Source organism: Danio aesculapii, chromosome 10, assembly GCF_903798145.1.
Source record: "Danio aesculapii chromosome 10, fDanAes4.1, whole genome shotgun sequence".
In the NCBI taxonomy this organism is placed as follows: Eukaryota; Metazoa; Chordata; class Actinopteri; order Cypriniformes; family Danionidae; genus Danio; species Danio aesculapii.
Window position 1 is genome coordinate 19,396,368 of NC_079444.1, and position 26,918 is coordinate 19,423,285.

The window sequence follows — 26,918 nt, forward strand, 5'->3', positions numbered from 1 at the left end:
TTGCTGGATAATGTGCGATTCAATGCGCACATTGACTTTAAGCCTTAAACACTTGTTTCAACTCGTTCGGCATCCACCTCTTTCATACAAGATGAGAACGGGTGTTCCCATTATCCTCTTTGTTGCAGTGGCTGGTTTCCACAATGGTAAGATTACAAAATAACAACATTTGTACACTGAAATATGATTTTTGATTTGCTCTGTATGCAGTTTTAGTTAAATAAATACATGCTAAATAATGCCAAATACATGCTAATTAATATCATTTCAAATATATATTTTTATGTATTGTGTTCTTTAATAAAAGCTGTTTGTATTCTATTATATTTCTATTAATATTTATAATTAAACTAATTTAATGTTTTATATATTTATATTTTATGTCTGTTAATGTAAACAAAGTAATGTGTGTATAAAGCCACCTCAGAGTAAAACTTAACTATATAATACAGGCTAAAATATTTTAATATAATATAATATAATATAATATAATATAATATAATATAATATAATATAATATAATATAATATAATATAATATAATATAATACTTAGGTTATAAATATTTAGGTTATAGGTTATTTTAACAGTTTAAATTGAGGTATTATTATATTAATATTATCGTTATCATATGATTTAATATAGAATGAATGAATGAATGAATTATACTCTCATTTTTTGTGACAGTTTGCCAAATTTATTACAGATTTATTTATTGTTTATAACATGTTAGATTTGGCTCAGTTGATGTGCATAGGCTAACTGTTGGCTCATTAACAGTAAGGGAAAATGGGGACGATTGCAACATGGGGCAGTTGCAACAAGACTTATTCCTCCATTTAGGAATGAGCTAGAGTGATGATATTCATTTCTTTTCTTTTCTTTTTGGCTTAGTCCCTTTATTAATCAGTGGTTGCCACAGCGGAATGAACTGCCAACTTATCCAGCATATGTTTTACACTGCGGATGCCCTTCTAGCTGAAACCCATCACTGGGAAATGATGATATTCATGCTACATATTCCCAGTTATCCGGTTTCCCCACAAGTCCAAAGACATGCGCTATAGGTGAATTGAGTAAGCTAAATTGTCAGTAGTGTATATGTGCGAATGGACGTGTATGGGTGTTTCCCAGTGATGGGTTGCATCTGGAGGGGCATCCGCTGCGTAAAACATATGCTGGATACACTCAAAAAAAAATTTTTTTTTGACAAACTACTTATTTAAAATGAGCTGAATCAACACAATTCTTGAGATTTCATTGGGACAATTTAATTTTTTTATGTTCAATCCACATAAATTAGTTAAAAGTGTTAAGGAATTGTGTGGAACCCTGCATTTTTTACAGTGTAAGTTGGCGGTTCATTCCGCTGTGGCAACCACACATTATTAAAGGAACTATGCTGAAAAGAAAATTAATGAATCAATGAATATTCTCAGTTTGAACCTCCTTCAATATGAGAGAAATCAGCCATATGTGACCATTCAGTATAAAACAAATTTTTAGCTAAAAAAAAAAAAAGTCTTTTAATGTTCAGAAAAGTTCTCATACTGTCTAATCTGTTTTTATGAAACATTATAAATTCATGTCATTTAAATCACTGTTTTCTTAGCTTTCTATTAAGTGTTGAAGCTGTTGTATCTCCCTAGCATTGAGTTTAATAAGGGTTGACAGAGTTGGGACAGTTGCACCAGGCTGTTACAACAATTACAAAACTCATTTAAAAGTTTGCCATATTAACAATGTGCAACTTTAATTCTATTACAGTATCAATGTAATTTAATTTGAAAGAATAAATTCTTTGATTAATTAATTAATTTTAAAGTTTAAATAAGTAGTTTAGTAAAGGTCCAGTCTAGATTTTCAGTTTTTCAGATTTTTTGTAGGCCTGATAACTGGCTGTAACTTTTCTTTTAATAGTCTGTATTTATATAGGTGATTTAAGACATTTAAGACATTCTGTTTATCTAAAAATAAAATCCAATCTGATGTTTTAGAATTTTTTTGTCCCTGTGGGTTGTTGCAAATCCCCCTGCTCGGGGTCAGTTGCAATGTTTGACTTTTTGGGTTTCCAGAAAAAACGTCTCTGAGGAACTGAAGGAAATGCAAAAAGTGTTGCAACTGTCTCCCCTACTACTTGATGTAGCCTAGATATGTGAATATGTGCATGTTTCCATTTGCTTGACTTGGACTGATCTGTGCATACACTATAAAATATTCTTTGATTAATAAGCCTAAATTAATATTTTTAGTCATACAAGCTGTTGTAAATCAGTTTCATGTACTGAATATGCGCCATTAATAGAAATTTCTTAGTAGTATAGAGTTATTTAGACAGTCAAATATTGCATCAATATTCTGTACAGTTCACTGTTTTGAAAACTATGGCTGGGAAATGTAGGCTAAATTATATGTGCGCCTTCTGTGTTTGTAGTGATTTCATTGTCTCTGGAATCTGATGAAAGTAATGAATCATCCGAAGAGAGAGGTAAAACTACTCACTCAACTTAACTGTCATTTTTCAGTACTATTTGCATGTAAACACAAACGTGATTTTGTCTGACCTCAGAGTATGCGGAGAACAGCACGACACCACAGACAGGTGCGTAAACATGGCGGACGATTTCCATTCAAATGACTCATATGATTGATATGCACAATCACAGACGAGCTCTACTTGTGTACTTTACTTGATTACTTGTCATATAATTTTCCACAGATGAGTCGCAGTATGCAGCTGCTCACGTGAAAGGTAAGCACGACGTCAACAACACTAGCCTTATGATGAACAAACTGTGGTGTGTTTGTGGCCATTTACTAACACTCGCTGTTATTTGACTCACTGACAGACGGTCTTATAAAAACGACTCGTATGGGTAAGAAACGTTTTGTTGTTGTTGTTGTTTAGAATCTGAATTAGATTATTTATTAATTAACTAATAATTGTTTGCTCTCTCTGTTTTTACTTTTCTTTTAATAATCCCTGTGTAATCCTAACAGATGGTGAAACAGAGGCCGTATCAAATGATACAGGTAAAGAAAACATAGATAGATAGATAGATAGATAGATAGATAGATAGATAGATAGATAGATAGATAGATAGATAGATAGATAGATAGATAGATAGATAGACAGATAGATCGACAGATAGATAGATAGATAGATAGATAGATAGATAGATAGATAGATAGATAGATAGATAGATAGATAGATAGATAGATAGATAGATAGATAGGCTCACTGTCCACTTTATTAGATACACCTTAATTGTACCGGGTTGGACCCCATTTTGCCTTTGAACTGCCTTAATCCTTCATGGTATAGATTTAATAAGATACTGAAAATATTCCTGAGCATCATGCAGTTGCTGCAGACTTATTGGCTGCACATCCATGATGTGAATCTTCCGTTCCACCACATCCCTAAGATGCTCTATTGGATTGAGCTCTGGTGACTGTGGAGGCCATTTTAGCTGACAGGAGTTGCATCTGCATACCTCGGTTGCAACCTCGGTATTAACAAGGCATTTGCGCCCACAGAACTGCCGCTCACTGGATATTTTCTCTTTTTCTGTCCAGCACCAACAACCATGCCACAATCAAAGTCCCCTAAATCACCGTTCTTCCCCATTCTGATGCTCGGTTTGAACTGCAACAGATCGTCTTGACCATGTCCACATGCCTAAATAAATTGAGTTGCTGCCATGTGATTGGCTGATTAGGAATTTCCATTAATGAGCAGTTGGACAGGTGTACCTAATAAAGCGGCCGGTGAGTGTAGATATGTATATAAAGGCAAATCAACAAACAAACAGGCTGACAGATAAATATATAGACAGAGACAGACAAACAGAGAGAGAGAGAGAGAGAGAGAGAGAGATAGAAATGACACAGATAAAACTCATGTCAACTTGTTTCCTCATCATGTTTCCTCAGATGAGTATGCAGCTGCTCACGTGAAAGGTAAATATGAAGTAAATAAAACTATTTGTGAACTCAAACTGAGGTGTTTGAGGCCATTTACTCACACTTGATGTTACTAGCAATTATACTCTGTGAATAAATCCAACAGATGGTGAAACAGAGGCAGGATCAGAAGATACAGGTAAAGAAAACAATGTTTATAGATAGATAGATAGATAGATAGATAGATAGATAGATAGATAGATAGATAGATAGATAGATAGATAGATAGATAGATAGATAGATAGATAGATAGATAGATAGATAGATAGATAGATATTGCAAATATTATGTAACATAAGCATTATATATTTCAGAGGAGAGAAATGATAAAGACTCAAAAGGTAAGAAATTTAAGCTCAGGATAATTATTGAAAATATTTATTTATTCAATAATAGTTCATAATGTGCTCATTAACTCATTTTTATAGAGTCAAAGGTGCTTGAGAATGAAGATGATGGTAAGATAACATTTATAAACTATTAATTATAAATTGCATTTGATTAAAATTGATTGTTTGTCAGACCACATGTACAGAGCCTGTGAAATCCAGCTATACTTAAATAGAAATATACAGTAAATAGTAAATAACATATTTATTTAATTTAAAATATGAACTTTTCTATGCATAACCTAAACAGATGGTGAGACGGGGGAACTAACACACAACACAGGTAAAGAAAATACATTTTTAAACTTAATAATTTCAAAATCTCTTAAAGAAACATATTTAGTATATGTTAACATGCACATCTGCACAAATACGGGATTTAAAAGTCTTTTTTTTTTCAGTTTAAGACATCAAACTAAACAAGATATTAGGTGTTTTATTTTATATCCACTTTTAGACTGTAAAGCCCGATAAGTTAAGATAACTCAAACTGTTTCAGGAAACCAATTGTGACAAAGTTTTGAAACCAAATGGTTTGAGTACTGTAAACTATATATATATTGAGTCATATACACATATATTATTCGTGTTTATATCTTCTAACATTTACAGTATTATTAGTAACAAACATTTTAAGTTATCAAACCAATATGAGTTCAGTTAAAGAATGAACTATTAGAATGAGTCCAAACAACAATATACTGTAGCTACTAAAATGGTTTGGTATTGCTTCATTGCGTTAAGTTAACACAAAAGAATTCATTCATTCATTCCCAACTCATTCGGTTTGAGTTCTGCTTGATATAATCAGTTTATGAGTTACCATAACTCTTTTTCATTAAGTCAAATTAACATTTAAAAAAATATAAGTTAAACTAACTTATTTGATTTAGTGATTTTCACTGTTAGGTTTTACAGTGTATGTCTACAGTGTTGTGTACAAAATGTTGGACAAACATGTGTTTTGCTTATTCATTTTTTTATAAAAGCCTAAAGTTCTAAAGTAATATTTAATAATAATAAATATGATGCATTTTTATGTATTTATAATTCTTAAAATGAATATATTTTTGGTAGTTATCATCAGGACTTATGCTGGTAAAGAAATAACAGTCAAAGTGTAACAAAATATCAAAATATAATACTTTTCTGATTTTATTTGAAATATTGATATTGATCCTCTATTAACCTACAGCATGTGTAGCTTTCTTAAAATTTACACTCAAGAATTGAAGAAGATTTTTAGCTATATGTTTTTTTATTATTATTATTGCAATAACAACAGGTAGAAGTATAGTAATACAAACAGATAGAAGTATAGTACGAACAATATAAATATTACGTTTTTTGCAACAAGGGAAATGTGTCAATTTTAAAGAAATATAATAAAGGTAAAGAAAAAGAAAGACAATGAGAAAGAAAAAGAAACATAAAATAAATAAATAAATGAGGGCACATGAAAAAATAATACAAATTAATGCAGAATATTAAATAAAGCACATGTTTTATAGGTTTTAATTGCTTTCTTGGTATGAGACTCTGTGATGGTTTTTAAGTTCAGTTCCAATTGTTGTTTAAAAAATACAAAAATTGGCTTACATTGAGTATATTTGCATTTATGTATAAAAAACTTTCCAATAAATAAAATGAGGTTTATACAAAAAGTTGAATTAAGGAATTGTTTTTCTTTAATATATAAAACCCCAAAATAATATGTCTATAGCCTAAAGAAAAATTACCTCCAACCCTCTGGACAATTAGAGAATTCACATCAGACCAGAAAGATTTAACAAAGGATTTCCAAAACAAGTGAGCAACAGACTCAGAAGTCTTACAGACAGAGCAAGAGACGTCAATGTCATTTTTGGATTTTTGTACAAATTGTTTAACTGGATAAAATCAATGAATAATTTTGAAATGTATATTTCTTTAATTTTATTTGTTAAAAAAATCTAGGGAAGTGACCAAACATAAGACCATATCATCAGAAATGTGGTTCCAATAAGAAATAGAAGAGTGATTTGAGATGACAAGATCTAAAAATAAAGACCTGATTTTATGATTATATTTTCTAGTGGAGAAACAAATGGATTCAACAACAGTAGAATCAGATCTAGGAGGACATACAGAAATCAATGAATTATTATTGTTTCTAAAAAGCATACAAATCTCAGAGGAGATGGCCTTACAAACAATATTAAGTTCTTTTTTAGATATGGGCAGAGTATATCTTAGAGTAAAATCAGAGTAAGTAAATTACTGTCTAATAACTGGTTCACTAATATCACCCCATTACTGAACCAGTTAATAAAGAATAAAGATTTCCTCTTATATAGAGTATTACAGTTGTTCAAATTTAAAAAATGTGTTGTGAGAAATTGTGCTTGTAAATAAGTTTCCAAACCAGAAGCATTTGCTGATGAAAATGGGAAAGTTTGATAGGAAGTTTATTAATTGAGAAATTACACATTAATAGAAAGTCAATGCCTCCTAACTGAGAAAATTTTAGCTATATGGTGATTCGTGAAATGCAAGTTAGCAGCTAAATCAGCACTCAATCAAAACATATACTGGCAAAACAAAATTAATACACAAAAGTGTTGAAGTAAACACCAATTTAACACCTAAACATCTATTTACAGAATTTGTCTTTTGTAATATATAAGTGTAACATTAAAAATTGTAGTTAAGCTAGTTTCATGTGCTATTCATGTGAAATTAAATGTAACAATAAAATCAAACTCTTCAGAGAAGTAAGGAAGCTATGTGTTTATTGTAACTATATGGAAACAAACTGTTCTTGTATTTGAGCCACATGTGACAAAACACTTACGCAATATTTGTTTTTGACGTAGGAGCGAACACAGGAAGTGACGAATCTGTAGGTAAGTGAGGCGCGGAAAAGATTCATTCATTGCCACACGAGGGCGACAGTGTGTCACTAACGATGCTTGTGTTTGTTTAGAAGCAGACTCTGAGGAAGACAGTGAGTATATTCATTTAGTGTATATCAAAGTGCTGCAAGTTATATTTTTGCCTTAAACTTTATGTAATATATGGATGAAGTCATGTTGAAAATTCTTGTTTCATTTGACATGTCAAACGTTTTTACTGAGGGGAATTTGGAGCTTTTTATCACTTCACAATATAGAAAATGCAGAAAAAAATCACACATTTGTTTATGTTTGTAGAGTAAAAAGCATATAATCAAATAAATTGACTAATTCATCTTTAAAAGTCTGCAGAATACAGATGTGAATATAAATGTAAGTGCTGCTGAAGTGGAGATTTTTTTTGCTAGAGGAAATTTAGAAAAACTAATTTTAAGTAACGTTGAATGGCATTTTAAAGTATGTATTGTACATTAAATCTAAACAGACTCAAATTGCCAACATGTGGCAAAAGAAACACTTAACCATTATGTGCTGTCGAGGATGTTTTCATCCACTGGGGTGATGTTGTGTCTTAATTTGGCCGTAACTATTTCTGTGCTAGCTATTTTCAGCTATCAGAAGCATTTTTGGTGTCAAATCCTATTTTGGCACACATTTTCAGAAAATGCTTTGAATAAAAAAAAACTCAACAATACATTCTGGGTAAATTTACTACCCTTTTTGTTTTGTTTAAGATGAAAACAACCACTAAATTAAACTGCTGAAAAATGCATCCGATTAATATTTAAAAAAAAAATTGGGGCATAAATCTGTTAATCAACCTCAGTCCTGATCAAAACTACTAAATTGCTTATAAAATTACAGGATTTTAACTCTTTAATTGCCAAATTCATAAATTATGTCACTGATTTGGTGAAAAAAATACAAAATTACATATTTTCAATACAAAATGTAATTGTGGACTGTTTTTTTTACCTTTTATCAAAGTCTTGTACATGTGAAATAACATTGTCTTTGATGCATCGTTTTTATTTTAATGAATTTTCATTGCCCTAATTTAGTGAGGGTGGCTGTTTTTGCCCCGTTGACCTCCATTAAATCCACATTTGTTTAATTGAAAACCATGACACCATATAATCATGCATTTTTTTTTATTGTTGGTTGTTTTCCCTGTTGGGAAGACATACAATTTGTCATTTTTACTGTTGATGATCAGTTGGCACCATTAACTCTTTAGATAGGCCTTAGTTTCTGCAAATTATATAGAGTATAACAGCAAATTAAAGTGTGTGTATGTGTGTCTGTGAGAGTGACCTTTACACACTTACCTTGATGTGTCTGAGAAAATCAAAATATGCATCTCAGCTCTCAGAACTACATGGAGTAAATAAAAACAAAGACTGTATTTATGCACCATCAAATGTGGTTATAATGGAAGTCAATGGGGAAAAACAGCCACCAACAGTAAATTAGGGAGAAAAAATGAAAATCTAACAAAGCATCAAAGCCAATGTTGTTACTAATCATACCACATGTCCAAGACTGTGATAAAAGGTTAAAAAATCCAGTCCACAATTACTTTATATATTGAAAATGCGTCATTTTGTGTTTTTTTTTCCCAAATCAGTGACATCCTTTATGAATTTGGCAATTAAAGAGTTAAAATCCTGTCGTTTTTTTAAGCAATTTAGTACTTTTGATCAGGACTGAGATTGATTAACAGATTTATGCAAAAAATAGAAAGATATTTATCTGATGCATTTTTACAGCAGTTTAATTCAGTGGAGGTTTTCATCCCCAGCATAACAAAAAGGTAGTGACTGGATTTTTTAAGAATTCCGCAGAATTTTAGCCCATCGTTAATTCTGTTTATTTACTTGAGTAAATGTGTGTAAATCTATATTTATTCAGTTTTTAAATTAATTACAGTAATATTATTGACTAATATGAAAATGTTCATCTGATTTATGTACAATGCAGTTTGTACAGTAATATTTTCTGTCTTTTAGTAGATAATATATAAGAGACTTGCTTTTATACCAAATAAAGTATATCTAATTAGATTTGCATTTTAAACATTAAATAAAAGTTAAAAAGGTGTTATTTTTTTTAATTCACATATTAAGGTTTTAGTTATGATACTCCCAAAATAATTCCGCAGAAATCCGCAGATTTTTAGCAAAATTCTCCGCAGAAATAGCAAAAAGCGCCCACAGATTCCGTCTGGCCCTACTTATTACCCTAACCTGCCTAATTAACCTAGTTAAGCTTTTAAATGTCACTTTAAGCTGTATAGAAGTGTCTTGAAAAATATCTAGTCAAATATTATTTACTGTCATCATGGCAACGATAAAATAAATCAGTTATTAGAAATGAGATATTAAAACTATTATATTTAGAAATGAGTTGAAAAAAAATCTCTGTTAAACAGAAATTGGGGAAAAAAATAAACAGGGGGGCTAATAATTCTGACTTCAACTGTATATATAACGTTTTATGTTAATGTTATTGTAATGTTAATATATATATAATTAATCTCAGTGTTACCTTCTTTCTTTCTAGAAAACGACTTTGATTACGACAGATTTTATTATTAGAAGAGTGGCTGTGTGGAATCTGTAATATCTTTAAACCTAAATGCCTTGTTTTATGAAGCATGTTTCTAACCCATACACCACCTGGACAAAACCTCGTGTATCGTACCTTTCAGAAGACTGTAAGCACTGCTGGTATAAATGTAAGCCTGCAGGTGGCAGTAATAACAGATGAAGAGCAGTAGATGTAGGTGGTGTGTTAAAGCAAATGTAGGCCGGTTATCCAGGCCAGCGCCGTCTACTGTCCTTGGGTGCTCGTTTGAGCTTTATTTATATCACCTGCATTGTCCCGGCTTATTTTAGGACCAAAGATGCCATGTTTCATAGCCTGATGAAGACGAGCTGTTTTACGCCACATATAAAAGCCGGGGAATTTTATTTTAAGGGTTTATATGTTGATATTTCTTTATGTTCTGTGTTGCTAAATGCATGTTATGGCTGGTGTAATTCTTTTAATGGTCAAAATAAACATCCAAAACCTAAAAGTCTGAATAGAAGGCTCTTAAATGAAGACGTTTTGAGATTACCTGAGAATTGTCGCTTTTCTGTGAAATTGATCACATTTTTGGTTCAAATAAAAACAAATCGGCCAGTGGGATCAGAAAAATTGACGTAAACAGAAGTATTTACTAATTTAATCACAACTAAGAAATTTTTACTTGCTTAAAATGCTGACGGGTGAATTAAGAGCTTATTCATTAAATAGGCACCTATTTGACCCCTTTTTCAAGATTTAAGATACATTTTTTGTGTCTCCAGAACATGCCTGTAAAGTTTCAGCTCAAAATACTTATATTATTTATTATACCTTTCAGAATATTGGAATTATCTGCTCTGGACACGTAGTAGCTGTTTTTGTTGGCTGTGCCTTTAATGCTAGTTCTCTCTGCCGACTGTTCCCACATGCCTGTCAGTGTGCCTCAATCTCCACCTCAGCTGGGTCAGATAAACCGCAGTGAAAGACATGAAGGAATCAGATCTCGAGTAACGTTAGTGAGAAATACTACAGTAAGAACGTTCCCGTTGATTATTCATACAGTAAAATTGCTGTAATTTACAAGTTTTAAAAATGTTTTAAACTTGTAAAACTCATTCTTGATCAAATTTGATGATGATCGCTGATCACAGAGAGCTCAACGGATCTTTTAATCCTGGTTGCTTTCTGCACATCCTGTCTTGTTGATATGATTATACACGTTACTATGGAGACGTGTTTTTACTCACAGTGCTTAATTTGTGAATTACGAGGTCCCGGAACAGATCGGGGTAACAGATCCAGCATGTTACCCGAAGATTTAGAGGTGTCGAGCACGAAAGTGGACAAGGTGGGTGATTGTCGCGGACGAAAGTGAAGAGCGGGGGTATGGCAGGGTGTGGGATGGCGGAGGGGTGTCGCGTACCAAATTGAAAAGCAGGGGGGGCATGGGGAGGTTGTCACGGATGAAAGTGAAGATGGGAGTAGCTGAAGAAAGTGAAAAGCAGACAGGGGAGGAGGGCAGTTAAGGTGCCTGATCCGGAGTGTTTCGGCCCAAATTACGCCCTGAATAAGTGGCTGTCAAACCGGTGGGCGGGGAAACGAACCTCTACGTTATGTTGGGCCTCAAAATGGGAGGGATTTGGATCCTATTTTAACCTTTGGGAATTTAAAAAAAAATTATAATTTTATATATATAAAATTTTAAACTATAACTACACACATTTCTGTCTAAATAGCTTACAAATTTGGCCCAAACGTATAGAAAGTAACCTAAAATATTACTTACAATTAAAATAAATGTTAACAACAAATTAAAAATCTACTAATAACAAAAGAATATATAAATGGAACCCAGAGGTGGAATAAAACACAGGCAAACACAGGTGATACTCAAAAAGACATTTTATTTTTTTATCCCCAAAGCCCAGTGGACAATAAAACTATCCACTTTTATTTTTCTTTGGTAACCAAAAAAAATGAGAATAAAAAAAATATTAAGGCAACTACAGCAACTATGTAAGGTCTAAATGTGTTAAAATCATAACCAGATCATCTCCTCTCAGACATGGTTGTAGAAACCTGCTGATGGAGCTACTGCTATACAGTCAATCCAAACCAGCATTTAACACCACCATCTCACCCCTACCTAATAAATAGGGTAAGTCATTCAAGTTGCTGTAAAATATATACATATACTGTGTTTGCATTGGTTTACATTCCTCAGAAGTACTACAGAAGGTCTATGAGAAGGCTGGAGCAGATGAGCTTCACCATACGTCAAGTTTTACAGGATTGCTAAAGATCTCCAATCCAGCACAAGTAAACTTCACAACCTTCATGAAAGTTTAATTCACTGTTTCTGAAGTCAAGCGTCACCGCAAAGCTTTACTGTAATACTCTGAAAGAGAAGAGGCTCATGGGATGTTTTTAAACTTATCAGGTTTCAAACGACGAATAGGAAAAACAGGGGTAATGTTACTTCTATTGATGGTTATAGGACCTTTTTTACCCCTAAAAGGAGGATCTTTTGGCCGCAGTAGTAGAACTGGTCAAACTAGAGTTTGGGTGTCCTAGTAACACTTCATCCGTATGCAACAACAGTAACCCGTGGTCACGGAGAACAAAGGGCCATAATCCATCGTATGGAGTTCAATTGTCTACAGCAAACATTTGGGGACGTGCTGCATGTAAGAGAGTCGCCAAGAGCATATTAACTACAGCAGAGCGTTCAGCACATTCTGTGCTTGCAGGAATCTTGCTGAGATGTTTAACTGTATCTCCTAAAGTGCAGGCTGGTCCGCTATAGTTGGTATTAAATGCTTGCTGAAGCTAGCAGAGCTAATATTAACAGCGGTGCAAAACACCAAAGTTAGATATTATGTAAACCACTGAAGAATGAATGGAGACAGAACGTCTGAACTCTAAATGCGTGTAGACTTTAGTTTTGTAGTGTAAACTATAAAAGAACTAAAATTAAAAGACACTGAAACTGTATTAAGGAACATAATGTGAACCAATTTCCTTTGCAAATCAACCCTCACAAGCCTCCTAAAATTTGGGGTGTCATAAGGCTCCGTTTGCAAGTCTGCTTAAGAAAAGAAGTGTAAAACTCATGCATACTGAATGTACAGAAGGAAAACAAGTCAAATCCTCATCCCCAAATTCCACTTCTCTAAGAAACTCATATAATGAATGTCAAATGAAGGCTAATACTGCATTGTAATTGTTTTAACCTTAAAAAACCCTTTTAGTTCTGTACATAATTACATAAAAAACAAAAACGCAATGATTTGACATATGTACAAGAGGGATTTTAAATGGCAACCATTCTAGATATGAAGACATTTTCTTCCCTGGCCTATGGCAAGTGATCTGGTGCAAAACACAAATCATCAATACAGGCTAAAAAGAATTACGCAGCCAAGAATCGCAGGCTCTTTCCAAAGGGGCCTTTTCATCCCTCGCTCATCACGAGGATGACAGGAGGGGGAAGATGAAGAGAGACAGGAGGGGAAGATGGAGACATGCCCTCCAACTCTCTTGGGATCCTGGTTGCAGGTGGAGGCTCTTTGCGAGCGGAGAGGGAGGCAGAGCGAACCTTCGAGGCCTCACAGAATGACGTAGGTGAAAAGGGCCATGATAGCGGCGCTGATAAGCCCAGAAATGGGCACGGTGACAAACCAGGCCATGAAGATGTTTCTGAACAGTCGCCAGTCCACGGCTTTCCTGGAGCGCAGCCACCCTACAGCCACCACAGACCCGACCTGAAAATGAAAACAGCACACGCCCTCATCAATCTCCTGCAGATATCAATCTCATTCAAATACACGGCATCTAGGACTTGCTTTGCATCAGTTTGTTTTGCATACATGTCTTTTTTTTTTACCTTGCAGTGAGTAGTGGAAACTGGAAGACCGATGTTGGAAGCCACCACAACAGTGACGGCGGAGGCGAGCTCGATGCTGAAACCGCTGAAATTAAACAAGTATTGTTTAGGGAAGTCTGCCATGCGGGAGGTTTGTGTTTCTGTACAGCAGGTGCTTTCTGATGTGGCAACATGGCTTTGTGTTTATACCTCGACGGGGTGATGGGGGTCAGGTCTCTGCCCATGGTCTGGATGACTCTACGGCCCCAGACCCACAGGCCCACACAGATGCCCACTCCTCCATACAGCAGCAGCCAGATTGGAGTCGGTGCACTCGATATAACAGACCCACTCTCATAGACCAGCCACAGAGCAACCAGGGGACCTATTGCATTACTGAAAGGGAAAGATTGTTAAATTACTACAAAAGCTTATGGCAAGACTGGGTTCATAGAGTTTACAAGTTAATAAGTTTAATTAAAGTCTAAGCCAAAAGTTTACAGTAAGGATTCTGATCTCGTAACATACATACTTTCAACAGTATGGAGAAAAAAGTACATCTGTGCACTTCCATGCATCTACATTACCTGACATCATTTCCTCCATGAGCAAACGAGCCGAAACAGGCGGTGAGAATTTGCAGGAACTGGAAGAGCATGGACACCTCAGGTTTATCAGCATCGGTTCTGTCCTCCTCTAATGAACTACGGCTGCTCCCGGCATCCTCATCAACCATCTCCAAAGTGACCTCCCCCTCACCGAGGCCTTCAGGGGTACCGTTCTCTGCCACTGCGTTACAGTAACTGGTGTAGCTGTCCATGCGGATGCGCTTCCTCTCCTGGGCGCCGGCCTTTTCCTTTTCTCCATCTTCTGAAGCGCGGAAGTCAGACTCTTTGGGCTTGAAGTCTCCGTGCATGCCGATTATGGCCATGGTGTAGGAGGTGTAGCTGTTGTTGCGGCGGATGGGCCGGTCGCCACCTTCCCCCATGCAGTCTCCCACTTTCGCCAGATGGAGTTTGTGCAGCAGGTCCTTGTAGAGGCCGGAGTCCTTGTGAACCGTGTGGTATTGCGAGTATCCGTTGCTGGGAATGTGAGCAGGTCCCGTGGTGAAATGAACATGAGCCGTCTTTGGAGCTGCAGAAGACAGAATTAAGTTACAAGATAGATCTTTGACTAAAACAGAAAGAGGATGTCATGACTGGCATTCGAGGCATGATGGACAACAGACATACCACTGCCCATGTCTGACTCCTTGCAGTCCTTTTGATCTGCGTCATCTGAATCGCCAATGTCAAAGGTGACCCTGCGCTCCTCAGGAGGAGGAAGAGGAGGAGCTGAGGGGGTGCTGGAGGACAGGACACTGGATTCCTCAGGGACTGGTTTCAGAATAGGACTGTGAGCTTCATGCAGCTCCCTCTTCTCCATTAAAGGACTCTCAGAGGGACTGGAAGACTTGATTTCACCTGTACATCAAAACAAGATCAATTATAAAATGATGCTCAGCCCAAAGCTTGCTAGCAATTTAACAAAAATCTTAAGTTATTCATTTTCTTACATAAAGCGAAAAATTAACACTGAAATGTGCAATGACATATAATAAAACTAAATATTTAATACATAAACATCTTTCCATTTAAATACACAATTACATTTGTTTGTATAGTAGTCCATGTTTGAGGTGGATCAAGAAAAAAAAAAAATGCATAAGTTGTACTAAAATTTTAAATTTGTATAATACAAAGATTTTCTGACATTTTATATAATTCTTTATTTAATAGCTAACTAACAAAATTTTGATCCCTTGAAATGTTAACTAATGTATAATCATCCTCTTATTCATCACTTACTAATGGCAGACAGAATCTGCGGACATTTGCCATTTCTGCGCAGAATATTGTAAAAAAAACTTTTTTTTTTTTGATTGTGGGTGGATCAGAAATACAACTGTGTTAATTTTAACTTTTTTTATAATGTTTACTATGCAAATCCTATTAGATACATTTATTTAGTAAATAAATTAAGTCCCCATTATAATACATCTACCATACAGGGCTTGACATTAACACCCGCCAACCTGCCAAATGCGGGTAAATTTCAGCTGTGGCGGGTTAGACAGTTCCCTCCACTAGCCACTTTGGCAGGTTGAAAATAGGTTTTAAATTGTAGTTTTCTTAAAAGCAAAATTTGACAACAACAACGACCCATGCGTGCAAATGCGGTCTTATTATCGAGATGCAGCATGACTGACAACAATAAAGTGTTCACGCGAGCAAAAGCAAGCATACCGAATATCGAATGTGAGGATGATCACTGGCACCAACAGCAGATGTGATGTGCGCGACAGTTTAAAACGAGCGTGCGCTCCTACGTGAAGCAATAGTGTTATGAAACGCAACTATTGTGATCGGTTCTCTTTCAAATAGACTAGTCAAAAGTTATGTTCATGCACCCACAGTCTTGCTGCTTTTAAGAGCTCCAGATTTGTCTTTTCGTAAGCAGCACCAGTTGCTTTTGCCTTAACCATTCTTTGAACAGATTATATTGGCCTAATGTTAACTGGCATGTTTTTCACCCGTTTTCTTTTGCTTTGTTATTTTTTGTTAATATGGTTTAATCATCTTTTTTTTTTTTTTTTACAATAACATGGCTTCAATGGGAGATTAAGTCCCCTTTTATGTGTAGTTAACTGGTGATCTGGGACCTTTAACCAGGACAGACTACTGTGCATAGTTTAGGTACATGACAATAATTATTTTTTAAATGTCAATAGTTTTTGTTTTTAAGAATTGTTTTGTTAAATAAAAAGTACAGTATACAGCTATAATTTTGCTTGTTTTTTCCCCCATTATTTAAAATTTGTGGCTAAGAAATTATTTATTTATGTTTGGTGTGGTCAGAGATAATTTTGGTAAATGTTTCATTTTGAGCTCTGAAAAGTCATGTGTAATAAAAACTAATTGTAATGCGACACAATGACATTTTTTCTTGCTCATTGAGCAAGCTCATACATGACACACAAAAAGTGAAATGAATGAGGAGGCATGTGGACATAACAGAAAATCTAAAATCAAGTAATTTTAGCATTTCGAAGTCAAATTTATGCATATAAAATATATTTTCCCATCAACAAAATTCTGGCTAGTGAAAATGCAGAGTGGCTAGTAATGTTGGAAAACTACTAGTCACAGTGGCTGGTGATCAAAAAAAGTTGATGTCAAGTCCTGCTACCATAGACCAACTAATAAACAGAAATTATTACTTTACATACTGTATTGTATATAAATCATATGAACGTTTTATATTAGTAATATTACTGACATTAATTTAAAAACTGAAATAAATATAAATTTACAGTTATATACAACTAAATGGACTCAATGATAAGATGAAAATGCGGATTTCTGCGCTCGCAGATTCTGTGTGTGCCTACTAAAAAGTTATTCTTTAGTATATTTTTAGTTACTCTCCAAGCTCCTTGTGGTCATTACAAATGCCAATAAGCGCTTCACTCACTGACCATGTGAACTGCCATCACGAGTGCTTGATTGTATAATGTTTAAAACTATCTGTTTGCTTAAATGGTCACTATAACTCTACATTTCAAGGACAAGAGTGACATAACCCAGTCCATCGTCCACTGATCTGCTCATACTGTAGGTGTCAAAGCACATGTAGTCTATTTTAGTATCAAAATCCATGTCAAAATGTAGCTTTACACCTTAACCCAATGAGACTGAGCTACTTCCCTGTCAATACCTCAGCTGGACCATGGCTATTGCAGTTCACCAGCCAAAGACTAATTAGTGGATCACTGTGACCTAAATAGACTATCAGCAAGACTGTAAAGCTCTAGATGACACCACTAGATGACTTGCCTTGTCTTTAAAAATATATTAAAAACAATTCAAAACTGTTTTTTCTGGAAAAAGCAGCTAGCACAGAAATGTTTTGCATGATTGTGGCCATCATGTGATTTAATGATTAAAAAACATTCGCACACAATAAAAATTCACGGTGAGCTACAACTGAGATTGGTGTTGTTACAGATGCTTATTACTGTATTTGATCATTTTAGTTAAATCACATGAAATCTTTGGTTCAACATTTATAAAATTTCAAATGCAAGTTTCATGTCTTTATGTGCATTTCTGGCACAGGTAATGGTTTCTTAAAGCAAAATTTAAAGCAATTATTACACTGCAGAAGAGTAAGTTAATAATGTTACAACATATGTAATGATATATGATGTTAATTTAAATAATTAGAACTGCTTGGAGACTACACTGCGTAAAGATTCCAGTATTTGTGCATGAGAAAAAGGGCTGTTTACACAATGAAAAGAAACCCACACACACCTGTCAGAGTAGAACATTTTTAAAAACAGCATATTATATAAATGACTGAATAAAACTGCTGTCCACTGTCAGCATCTTTAATCTGTAGGGTATTATCCCCACTAACACCTGGTGCTTGGCCTAAGGCTAATAAATCTTGCATGTCCACAGATTGTCGTCCAGACTTTTATAGGGCTTGATAAAGTGCCATTTACAAGTGTGTACATATTTAAAAACAAGCTCCCAAAAGGTTGAATTGTTATATCTTCAATTTGAATGCAAGAAAAAAAAAAAAAAAAGAAAAAAAAAAAAAAGTAATATGTCTTGAGGCACCTCGCCCTTTAATCACACTTTCAATGGTCTACTTGGCAAGGGTTACACTACTAAATTTTACACTGAAAGAAGATAGACCAGATATGATGCATCCAATACATTGATTTTAAGATTTTTATGATTAGATTTAAAAAAATTATAAAACATCAATACTTACATTCGATCTTCTTCTTGAGCCGTGGGCAAACAGCAAACCAAACGAAGATGGCGGTGATGATGCCAAAGCCAATGGAAATGAGTAGCACTCCCCACCAGGGCAGCTTATCAAAGCCCAGCACTGCAGTCCATCATTCAGAGAGAACAAGGCACCAAGGGGGTGTCGAGGGGAGAGGAGAAGAAAGGAAAGGTGCTTTTGAGACAACAGGCAGCATGTGCTACCAACACAATCAGCATTAGGGAATAGAAGGGGACATTGTGGAGTCCTAGTTGTTAGTAATAGCAAAGGAATTGAAGATTTAGAAATAGGCTGATTCACTTCATTTAAAAGTTGTCTGCACAATCTTTTAGAGGAGAAACATTCAGACAATAGGACTTCTTGGGCAGTTTCTCATTTTTCCTTTTCACTTCTTAGATAAAAGACTATTGTGAAATGTAGAGAAAAATAAATAAAGTTGCTATACTCGTTCAGGAGTCACAGTAACACAAACCAAAACAAGCCTGCAAGTATCAAATATCCTGGTACACTCAGAACACAAGCACAAGGCCTGTCCTCTTACATAACACCTCAGGTGAGAAGTGAGTGCAAACAGCAAAATGTTGCAGTGACACGAGAGTCCACAAGGCCACCATACCATATGGTCAGCAAGTGTGGGTGCCTTAAAAGGCTATTGCGGCAAGATATCACCCCCACCTCTTTGCAAGAACAAGTGGGGGGAAAAAATGTGACCACTCCTGCAGAAAGGTTAAATCTGAGCCAAGACTGCGGTGGTGAAAAACGCGTTGTGCATGCTCAAGAAATACTGCTGGCTGAGCAAGTCAGCCATTTACAAATTCCCCACGAGATCCAAAGCCACGAACAATGAAATGTGCCAAAAGTTCATTTGACCAAAAAAAAGGTGAGGGTGAGGGGGATTGGCTTTAGGGGTGGCGAAAATTCAGAACAAATCAAAAAATGGCTTTGGCCAAGTAGAGATGTAGAAAAAAACAGAACGAGGGAGGAGAGATAAGAGGACAGGGAGCAGTGGGGCATAGACATGCACGTACTACTGCGGGACGCTGCAGGGCATGTCGTGCTGCTGTGTGCTCTGGTTATGCAACTCAAGTTCATTCTCAGCTCATTCTCCTTGATTCAAGGAAGAGCGCCACACACTTTGAATAGGGCACCAAGGTAAATCTGAACTTTTACATAGCCAAATATGGCTTTTACATAGCCAAATAATTTAAAAGCATCAAAAGGGACAAAACAGATGTGGCCAGTGAAGGTAAAGGAAGAATAATGTAAGAAAAGCCATTCGATGTTGCCAAATTATCAATTATCTGCTCAGCATGTGCAAAAAGCAGCCCTGGGCATGTGGGTTTGGCTGGGAATGCATTCATGCTCACATAGACGTAATTTGACAAACACTCCTCCTCCACAAAAGGGGAGCAGCCAGACCACAAATACGCAGTGGGATGAATGAATGGAAGTGGATTCATTTCCGGCTCACGACCTCACAATAAAATGTGCTATCCCATGGTCTTTATTGCACAATAACAAGGGTTGTTTTTCCAGACACATTCTAGCACCATACCTCATCCTGTTGACGGGATGATGATGGTTTGAGACAATATGGGCTGGACACCGGTGCTTATGCCAGTTATCCCATTTGTGGTGTTTGACTGCCACGTGTCTGTTTCTAGACTTCTGTGCATTTTTTATAACTTCTGAAAAAAAACATTCATGGCTTCATGAACTTATACTGTTGTAGCTCTGTTTGATGTCTGTTTTGACCCATGACACAAGTGAATCTGGTACTTTAAATAAACATAACACTGTTAACGGTTTTCAGTCTTTCTGAATAAGTCTGGCCAAATATAAAACATTCCACTTTAAATCCACAAAGTCTGTTGTTGCTGCTTTCCATGTTTGCTTTATATCCCCGGGGCAACCAAAACACCCCACTGGTCTGTTTTTCCAAAAGGGAAGCAGACTGGAAAACAAGCACTAAAGTACTTGGAGGCGGAGGGTGTAACCAATCGCAGCCCTTTTATCTTAAATTAAGAATACGAGTAATATAAATTAAGTCTAGAATACACCACTAGACTTATAACCTAAACAGATTTTAAAATGCAAGATATCAACACTTGTTGACTTTGCAAACATTAAGACAAATAAATTATAATAAATAAGAATTTAAAATAATAAATAACTAATGGACACAGAAACTTGCACTTTGTTTCAGGAGGTGTATGACAAATGTAACAATACATGTCATAAAATTAGGTACAAATATTTGAGTTTTTTTCACTTAAATCTCTACCTCCAACTGGATAAGAATAATTGAAGTCCTGTGTCCATAATGCACTGCTTTGAAACTTCTCTCTCACTTAGAAATTACTCATCCGGACTGTAAAAATGGGGCAAATATTTGTGTGAAAGTAGTTTTTTTTTTTTTTTAAAGGAGTATCATTTAGAAAGCTAGTTGAAACTAGAACAGACAGGCCTCAGATGCGGAGCGCTGCTGGCATTAAAAAGAAGCAGCATTTGTGTGTCATTTGTGTTTTGCATGGGCCAGAACTTTCCAGGCACTGTGTTTGCTGAATGACTATGTCTGTGTGCTAAATTGAGGATAGAGGTGGCTTATGCCACATGATTAAAGTGTCGAGACTCCATACTTGAGAAAAGGGGTGTATTAGAAATGAACTTCTGACTTGATGTCTACATCACAGCCCAAGCTAGATTGAATCGACAATTATTACAGTATGAGAGATGGTATGCACGTTGTCACCCTCATACTGCATAAACAGCTCTAATAAAACCAGAAGAACAGGGAGTTCCAAGTACCAGCGCAAACATACCACTTCAAGGAAACTCCACCCAGTCACATATAGGCTTAATTTTTATAGGGTATGTGTGCCTGTGTTCATCTCCCTTCTGAGCACAAAGGAGGTTGATCAACAATTCATGACATGCCGCATGCCTTAACCCCCCCGGCGAGTGCTGGTATTGTCCTGTCCTGGGAGACACTCTGGATAAACTGAACCTGAGTGAACTGCCTTAAACAGGTTGAGAGTAGGAGGAATGGAGAGACAGTGTCTGGTGCCTTCAAAGCTAATCCAACAGCAGATGACATGACGATGTCACTAAGTGTGGCCAAAGATCAGGATAAGCCCATGTTAAGATAGATCTGTTATGGCTAACTATGTCGACCTGAATTGACGAGACTGTGAGAAGATGCATGTCCCAGTGCGTTATGTAGGCATGTGTGTCAGCTCATTCTAATTGATCTACGGTCTTGAACTGCATTTTCATTTTGAGGGACTATAAATCTGTGAAGAACATTAAAAACTGCGCCGAGTGCGCGTTAGATAAACCACAATACATAATTTTGAATGGACTGATCATTTAACTTTGTTTGAAGTTTTGCAACATTTAAAATGTATGTCATCTAATATTTGACTACTAAACTTAAATTTTTTTTTGAAAAGCAGACTACTGATTTTAAAACTATCTTGAGACAAAAAAAAAACCTTTAAAGCCCTTCATGAGGTGTAATGCTACGCTCGTGTGTATGCTGCACCTTGCTGTGACTATGTAAAGAGCACCCGCCTGGGAGTGCATACGTGTACACTTTCCAAGGGTGCATATCGCATCATACTCTGGCCTGTAGCCTTCATTTAATGGCCCAGGCCAGTTGACTTCTTGAATTGCTGAGCCCTGTGGGTAAAAGAAAACAAAAAGGAGCAAAAATTGCTCATTTAATTGGGTTTCAAACTCAAAAATGTAAAAGTATTTAGAGCTCAACATCTAATTGCACTCAAAAAAACAGTGCTTTCTCTACTGAGTGAGACGGCTCATTTGATGGGCGTGAATTCTTTATTCCACTGTTTTTTCTCTCCTATGATGGAGAAGGAAAAAACACTGACTGAAGTCGTGAATACAGGCACCACATGTCCATGTCATGAGTGCTCCATTGAGTTCTCCAGAGCCCTCTGGTTAAATACTGCTTTGCCTTAAGCACTGTAAAAACAGTCTGGCAGAGTCTGGGCATCTGGTTAGGATGTTAATGGGGAAAAAGAAGAGCAATACTCACTCGGTGCTCCGGTAAACATGATGGAGAACAGGTTGATTCCCATTGTAACAGCGTAGAAAAATGGCAGAGCCCTCAGACCATTGGGCACTGGATCTTTCTGCAAAACAACAAAGTACGGAGTATTAGGTCCAAGTATACTTCAGAGTTTATCCATACACTAAGGCATGTGTACAGTACACGTGACATATTTTGTCATCAGCACAGTCTGTACACTGTAATATGACTATGCTTTCAATCTAAGCGCATTAACTTTCAATTGTTTTCACACTACTATGTTTATCCATAAATATCAACACTGAAACAGAACATCGTTTTACAGGTGGAAAAGGCTGGATACATATCAATAACAATGTACTGAAAATAAAAACAAAACAAGATGCCATGTGATGTTTACATGTGTAAGGGAATTAAAACGATTAAAAAATTTGTGATCTCACAAATTACAATCATACTGCAGGACCTGCAGATGTGCACATTGAACAAATACTCCAGACAATCCTATTTACACTCATCTAGTTCACAAATACATTAACATTACATACAAAGTCAGGTTTATGTATTTGCTTATGTAATTATGAATGATTTGTGCTTTAACATATTCTAAGATAGACTGTACTAGTGTTTTCGAAGATGCTGCATCTTATTCCATCCCCTGCATATAGGAAAGAAATGTCAATATAAACAGCTGAATCTTGAATTCTACACTCCTTTGTAATAAGCGGAAAATTAGATCGTGCTTACCTTTTGCAAGATGAACATGCGAACAAAGTAGAAAAGGACGGCAGACATGACGCCGGACAGCAAAGGCGAGAGGAACCATGAAGCAACTGTAAGGAAACAAAGAACAATGAAATAGAAGTAATCAAACAAATGTTTTTTGACAACCATATTAATCACAAGAGCACAACGACAAATGGATTGTGCATGTGAATGCAGCTGACTCACCAATTCTGAGAAGCTCCAGCCATTTGACGCCCTGCTGACCTTTAGCAACCAGCGAGAAGCCTATGGTAGCTCCGACGATGCAGTGGGTCCCAGAAATAGGAAGCTTCAGAAAAGAAGCAGCCAACTGCCATACAGCAGAGCCTGATATGCAGTAGAAAATGGAAAGTTTAAAAGAAGAAACCGCAAGTTTTGCAAATAAAACACAAATATTACTACATAATAGGGTTGCACGGTTTACCGGTACTATGGTAGTATCATGATACTATGGCTCCAAAATACTGCCGGTGCCACTGTAGTTTGTAAACAGTAGTATTGTCATCAACAGTCTATCTATTAAATACATAATGTAGCATGTGGAAAAGTCACTAAAATGCTCACACGCTTGTGCAACAATAGACCATTTTATTTTAATTATTTTAATTTGACCACTTCATATTGCCTAATTTGATTTTTGTAAAGAGTTTCTTTGGTATAATTTGTATCTTGATTTTAATGTATTTTTTGTTGGTCAGTTATCTACAAAATACACAAAAAGAACTAATAAATTTTAGGTGAAGCCATGTGCAAATACCTGTTTCAATATTAAGGGAATTAGGAATTCAATTCAAGTAGGCCTATTAGACCTTATAAAACATAGTATTTCTGACAATTTTCTTTATTTCATTGATTTGATTTCTGAACTACAGTATCGCAATACTACTTGGTATCACAATACTTCAGCTAGTATAGTATCGTAATGTGAATTAATGGTATCGCGACAACTCTACTACATAACATACAAGTACTAAGCTTTATAAACTACTCACCAAACATAGCGCTGACTGAGCCAGCCATTAACACATGTTTAGTGCCGTTGTACATGGTCACGTCGATAATGCCTTTACGGATGGTTTCGCTGACCTTGGCTCCAAGCAGCACGGAGCCCAGAGTCTCAAAGATAGAAGCAAGAATACAGGCCTGCCTAAGGGTAACTACACCTGAGCCTACTGCTGTGCCAAATGAGTTGGCAACATCATTAGCGCCCACTGAAAAGGCTAAGACAAATGCTATGATGAAGCCTACGATCAGGAGCCACATATAGTCTGTCAGATTCCCTGTAGTATACCCGACAAGGGTGCTCATAATCGTTATCGTGGCCAAAGTTGTTGACACCATTGTGCGCAGATGGTTTTTCAAGTTTCAAGCAAAAAAATTACTTCACAATCTTACAGGGAAGAGAAACAAAAATGTATAAATAATTCAAGCAGCAGCACACTGGATATTTTATCCCCAGCTAATTGAGGTACTATTGTTTCTAAATCCGTTTTCTGCCTCAGACCTACCTTCGCCCTTTGCGAAACCAGCAAAATCAAAGCAATCCAGACACTAGAGAGAGAATCTGCACTGCTCTGCTCTAAACTGATGTGTAACGTAAAGGGAGAGGGTGGAGTGAGGGCCTATTGCTATCCCCTAAATAGGCTAGATCTGTTACGGCTTGTTTTGGCTTGGACAATTAGGCAGACACAGCGGACATCCATTGTGCAACAGACACGATGGGTGAATGGTAGCTCATTCCTGAAAAAAAAAAAGAGAGAGGAGAAATTGGGAAGGTTCCCGGGTTACGCAACAATTTCACTGCAGAGGGGCCAGAACTTGGACATAAGTTTACCATTGCACAGTATTAGCAGTACTTTATTTGCCAGTGAGGGGAGCTGAAGGTCTCTAGAAAACTCGCTACAAAAGGGGGCGCATCGAGAACAGACAAGATGAATGGACTCTTAAAAAATACATCTATACCACATATGGCGACTGCCTATGCGTGAATTGATAGGCTTTTGACGAAACGCATTAAGCCAACACAAGACATCCAATGTTACGCTACAAAAAACGCGAGATCAAATAAATCCTGACCACTTTGTTTTACAAGCTCGAGAAGGCACTTTGATAAATATTTAAAGCTCTGTGACAACAAACAGTATTCAAATTAAGCTGCCAGCGCAGCCGAATCATGTGGCTTTCCAGCACATTCCTGCAATGCAGCTTTTATTGGCAAAGAAAACGCAGGAAAAAATGATGAAATGCGGTTGACTGTCACTATAGGGCTGTTTGAGCCAGTTCTGCCCGCTCACGCGAGAGACGCACTTCCTTGCTAACGTTAGCTTGAGGAACCAAGCCTTTCGAAATCCACCATTTTACATAGTTAACGACTGTATGCTTAAAATATGAAAAATAAAAAAATTTACACACCTAATGCGTAGAAATTTCATAAAGCTTTTACAGGTTCACAATATGTTATTCTTGGTTTATACTCACACCGGCTCCGCATTACACGTGTCGTCATTCATTGACACCCGCTAACAGCTAAATGACGTGAAAATCTTTAGTACTTTGTTAAAAACACGAAAAAATAACCACGAACGAAATATATTACACATAAAAACATGATATATCGCTGGCACTGTGTAATTAACTAATAGTAACGAGTCTTGTGTATTTTTTGCAGGTTGGACCGCGACGAGTCAGCTGACAAAGCCACGAGCTCGCGCTCATTCCAACCGCTCTCAATGATTCAAATGTCGACGTGAAAGTACGATAAATACCACAATACAAATTATAATCATAATAAAATTGAATTTTACTTACCACTCAAAGAAATTTGTCGATAAATGTCGATTTAGATATTTTGACAGAGTAGCCCGCCCAGTCAACTTCCCGGAGAGGCTTTCCGCGCGCGCGGGTTAAGACAGTAAATTTTCTCGCTCTTACTTAAGAACAAACGTCGTATAAATAAAATTAATCCAAAAATTAAGACCACAAACAAGACACCTCTCGTTGTTTTAAGATCTCGAATAAATGAAAAATTCGCAATAAACCGCTTTCAGCCGGCTTCAGACGATGAGTTCCTGCTTGTTCACGCAAGACATATATCATCCGAATAGGAGGGCGGGACTCGCTTCAGTTGTACTGTGACGTCAAGTAATAAACCACGCCCTCATGCCTTATTTGGTCATGTCCGCGACAAAAAAAAAACTATTTACTTAACCTTAAACTTGTCAACCATTACTACTACTCTGTAAATATATAACCCAGAAACGATTATTTTCTGCTATATTAACTATATAAATGTATACATTTTATACAACTATATACCTTTTATATTAAAATGTATTTTTTAGTTTACTCAACAATTATTGTTTTTATAAAATGTAGTTGTGGAATACAGAACATTACTTCTGAATAACAAAAAAGATAATTCATTTAATTAAATGTAATAACCACGATAATAAAGTCAATATATTCAATAAATAGTTTTTTAAACAAGCAGATTTGTTATGTCTCTTTTTACAGCCTATGATGGTAACAAATGCATAAATGAACAACAAAAAAAGAATACAGGGGGGGGGCTTTAAA

The 26,918-nt window shown here is 36.1% G+C and overlaps 2 protein-coding genes across 3 annotated transcripts; one reads left to right on the forward strand and one right to left on the reverse strand.

The window, feature by feature from the left end:
* si:dkey-200l5.4 (uncharacterized protein LOC795026 homolog) lies at positions 1–10,327 on the forward strand. 2 transcript variants are annotated; one of them, XM_056467565.1, is made up of 14 exons: positions 1–146; positions 2,434–2,487; positions 2,569–2,601; positions 2,719–2,751; positions 2,849–2,875; positions 3,000–3,032; positions 3,936–3,962; positions 4,072–4,104; positions 4,280–4,306; positions 4,394–4,423; positions 4,605–4,637; positions 7,210–7,239; positions 7,323–7,340; positions 9,811–10,327. In XM_056467565.1, the coding sequence occupies exons 1-14, from the start codon at positions 11–13 to the stop codon at positions 9,843–9,845; spliced, it is 549 nt and encodes a 182-aa protein (XP_056323540.1). In that variant the 5' UTR covers positions 1–10; the 3' UTR covers positions 9,846–10,327. The 2 variants fall into 2 exon arrangements, with proteins under 2 accessions (XP_056323540.1, XP_056323539.1); XM_056467564.1 differs by having other exon boundaries at positions 3–146; positions 7,320–7,340.
* A 1,376-nt stretch (positions 10,328–11,703) lies between these two features.
* slc20a1b (solute carrier family 20 member 1b) lies at positions 11,704–26,437 on the reverse strand. The gene is made up of 11 exons (XM_056467407.1): positions 26,151–26,437; positions 24,335–25,082; positions 23,529–23,669; positions 23,325–23,410; positions 22,584–22,680; positions 18,509–18,628; positions 14,917–15,147; positions 14,272–14,818; positions 13,895–14,080; positions 13,706–13,790; positions 11,704–13,583 (listed from the first exon to the last, which is right to left on the reverse strand). The coding sequence occupies exons 2-11, from the start codon at positions 24,681–24,683 to the stop codon at positions 13,428–13,430; spliced, it is 1,998 nt and encodes a 665-aa protein (XP_056323382.1). The 5' UTR covers positions 24,684–25,082; positions 26,151–26,437; the 3' UTR covers positions 11,704–13,427.
* Between the last annotated feature and the right edge of the window lie 481 nt (positions 26,438–26,918).

Excerpts from the sequence above, each read along its gene's own strand:
- si:dkey-200l5.4 (XM_056467564.1), top strand. The coding sequence starts at position 11 with ATGTGCGATTCAATGCGCACATTGACTTTAAGCCTTAAACACTTGTTT. Across the intron at positions 147-2,433 it reads AGTGGCTGGTTTCCACAATG|TGATTTCATTGTCTCTGGAA; the intron begins GTAAGATTACAA and ends CTGTGTTTGTAG. Across the intron at positions 3,963-4,071 it reads TGCAGCTGCTCACGTGAAAG|ATGGTGAAACAGAGGCAGGA; the intron begins GTAAATATGAAG and ends TAAATCCAACAG.
- slc20a1b (XM_056467407.1), bottom strand. The coding sequence starts at position 24,683 with ATGGTGTCAACAACTTTGGCCACGATAACGATTATGAGCACCCTTGTC. Across the intron at positions 14,081-14,271 it reads CATGGAGGAAATGATGTCAG|TAATGCAATAGGTCCCCTGG; the intron begins GTAATGTAGATG and ends TTTCCCTTTCAG. Across the intron at positions 13,584-13,705 it reads TTTCCACTACTCACTGCAAG|GTCGGGTCTGTGGTGGCTGT; the intron begins GTAAAAAAAAAA and ends TTTCATTTTCAG.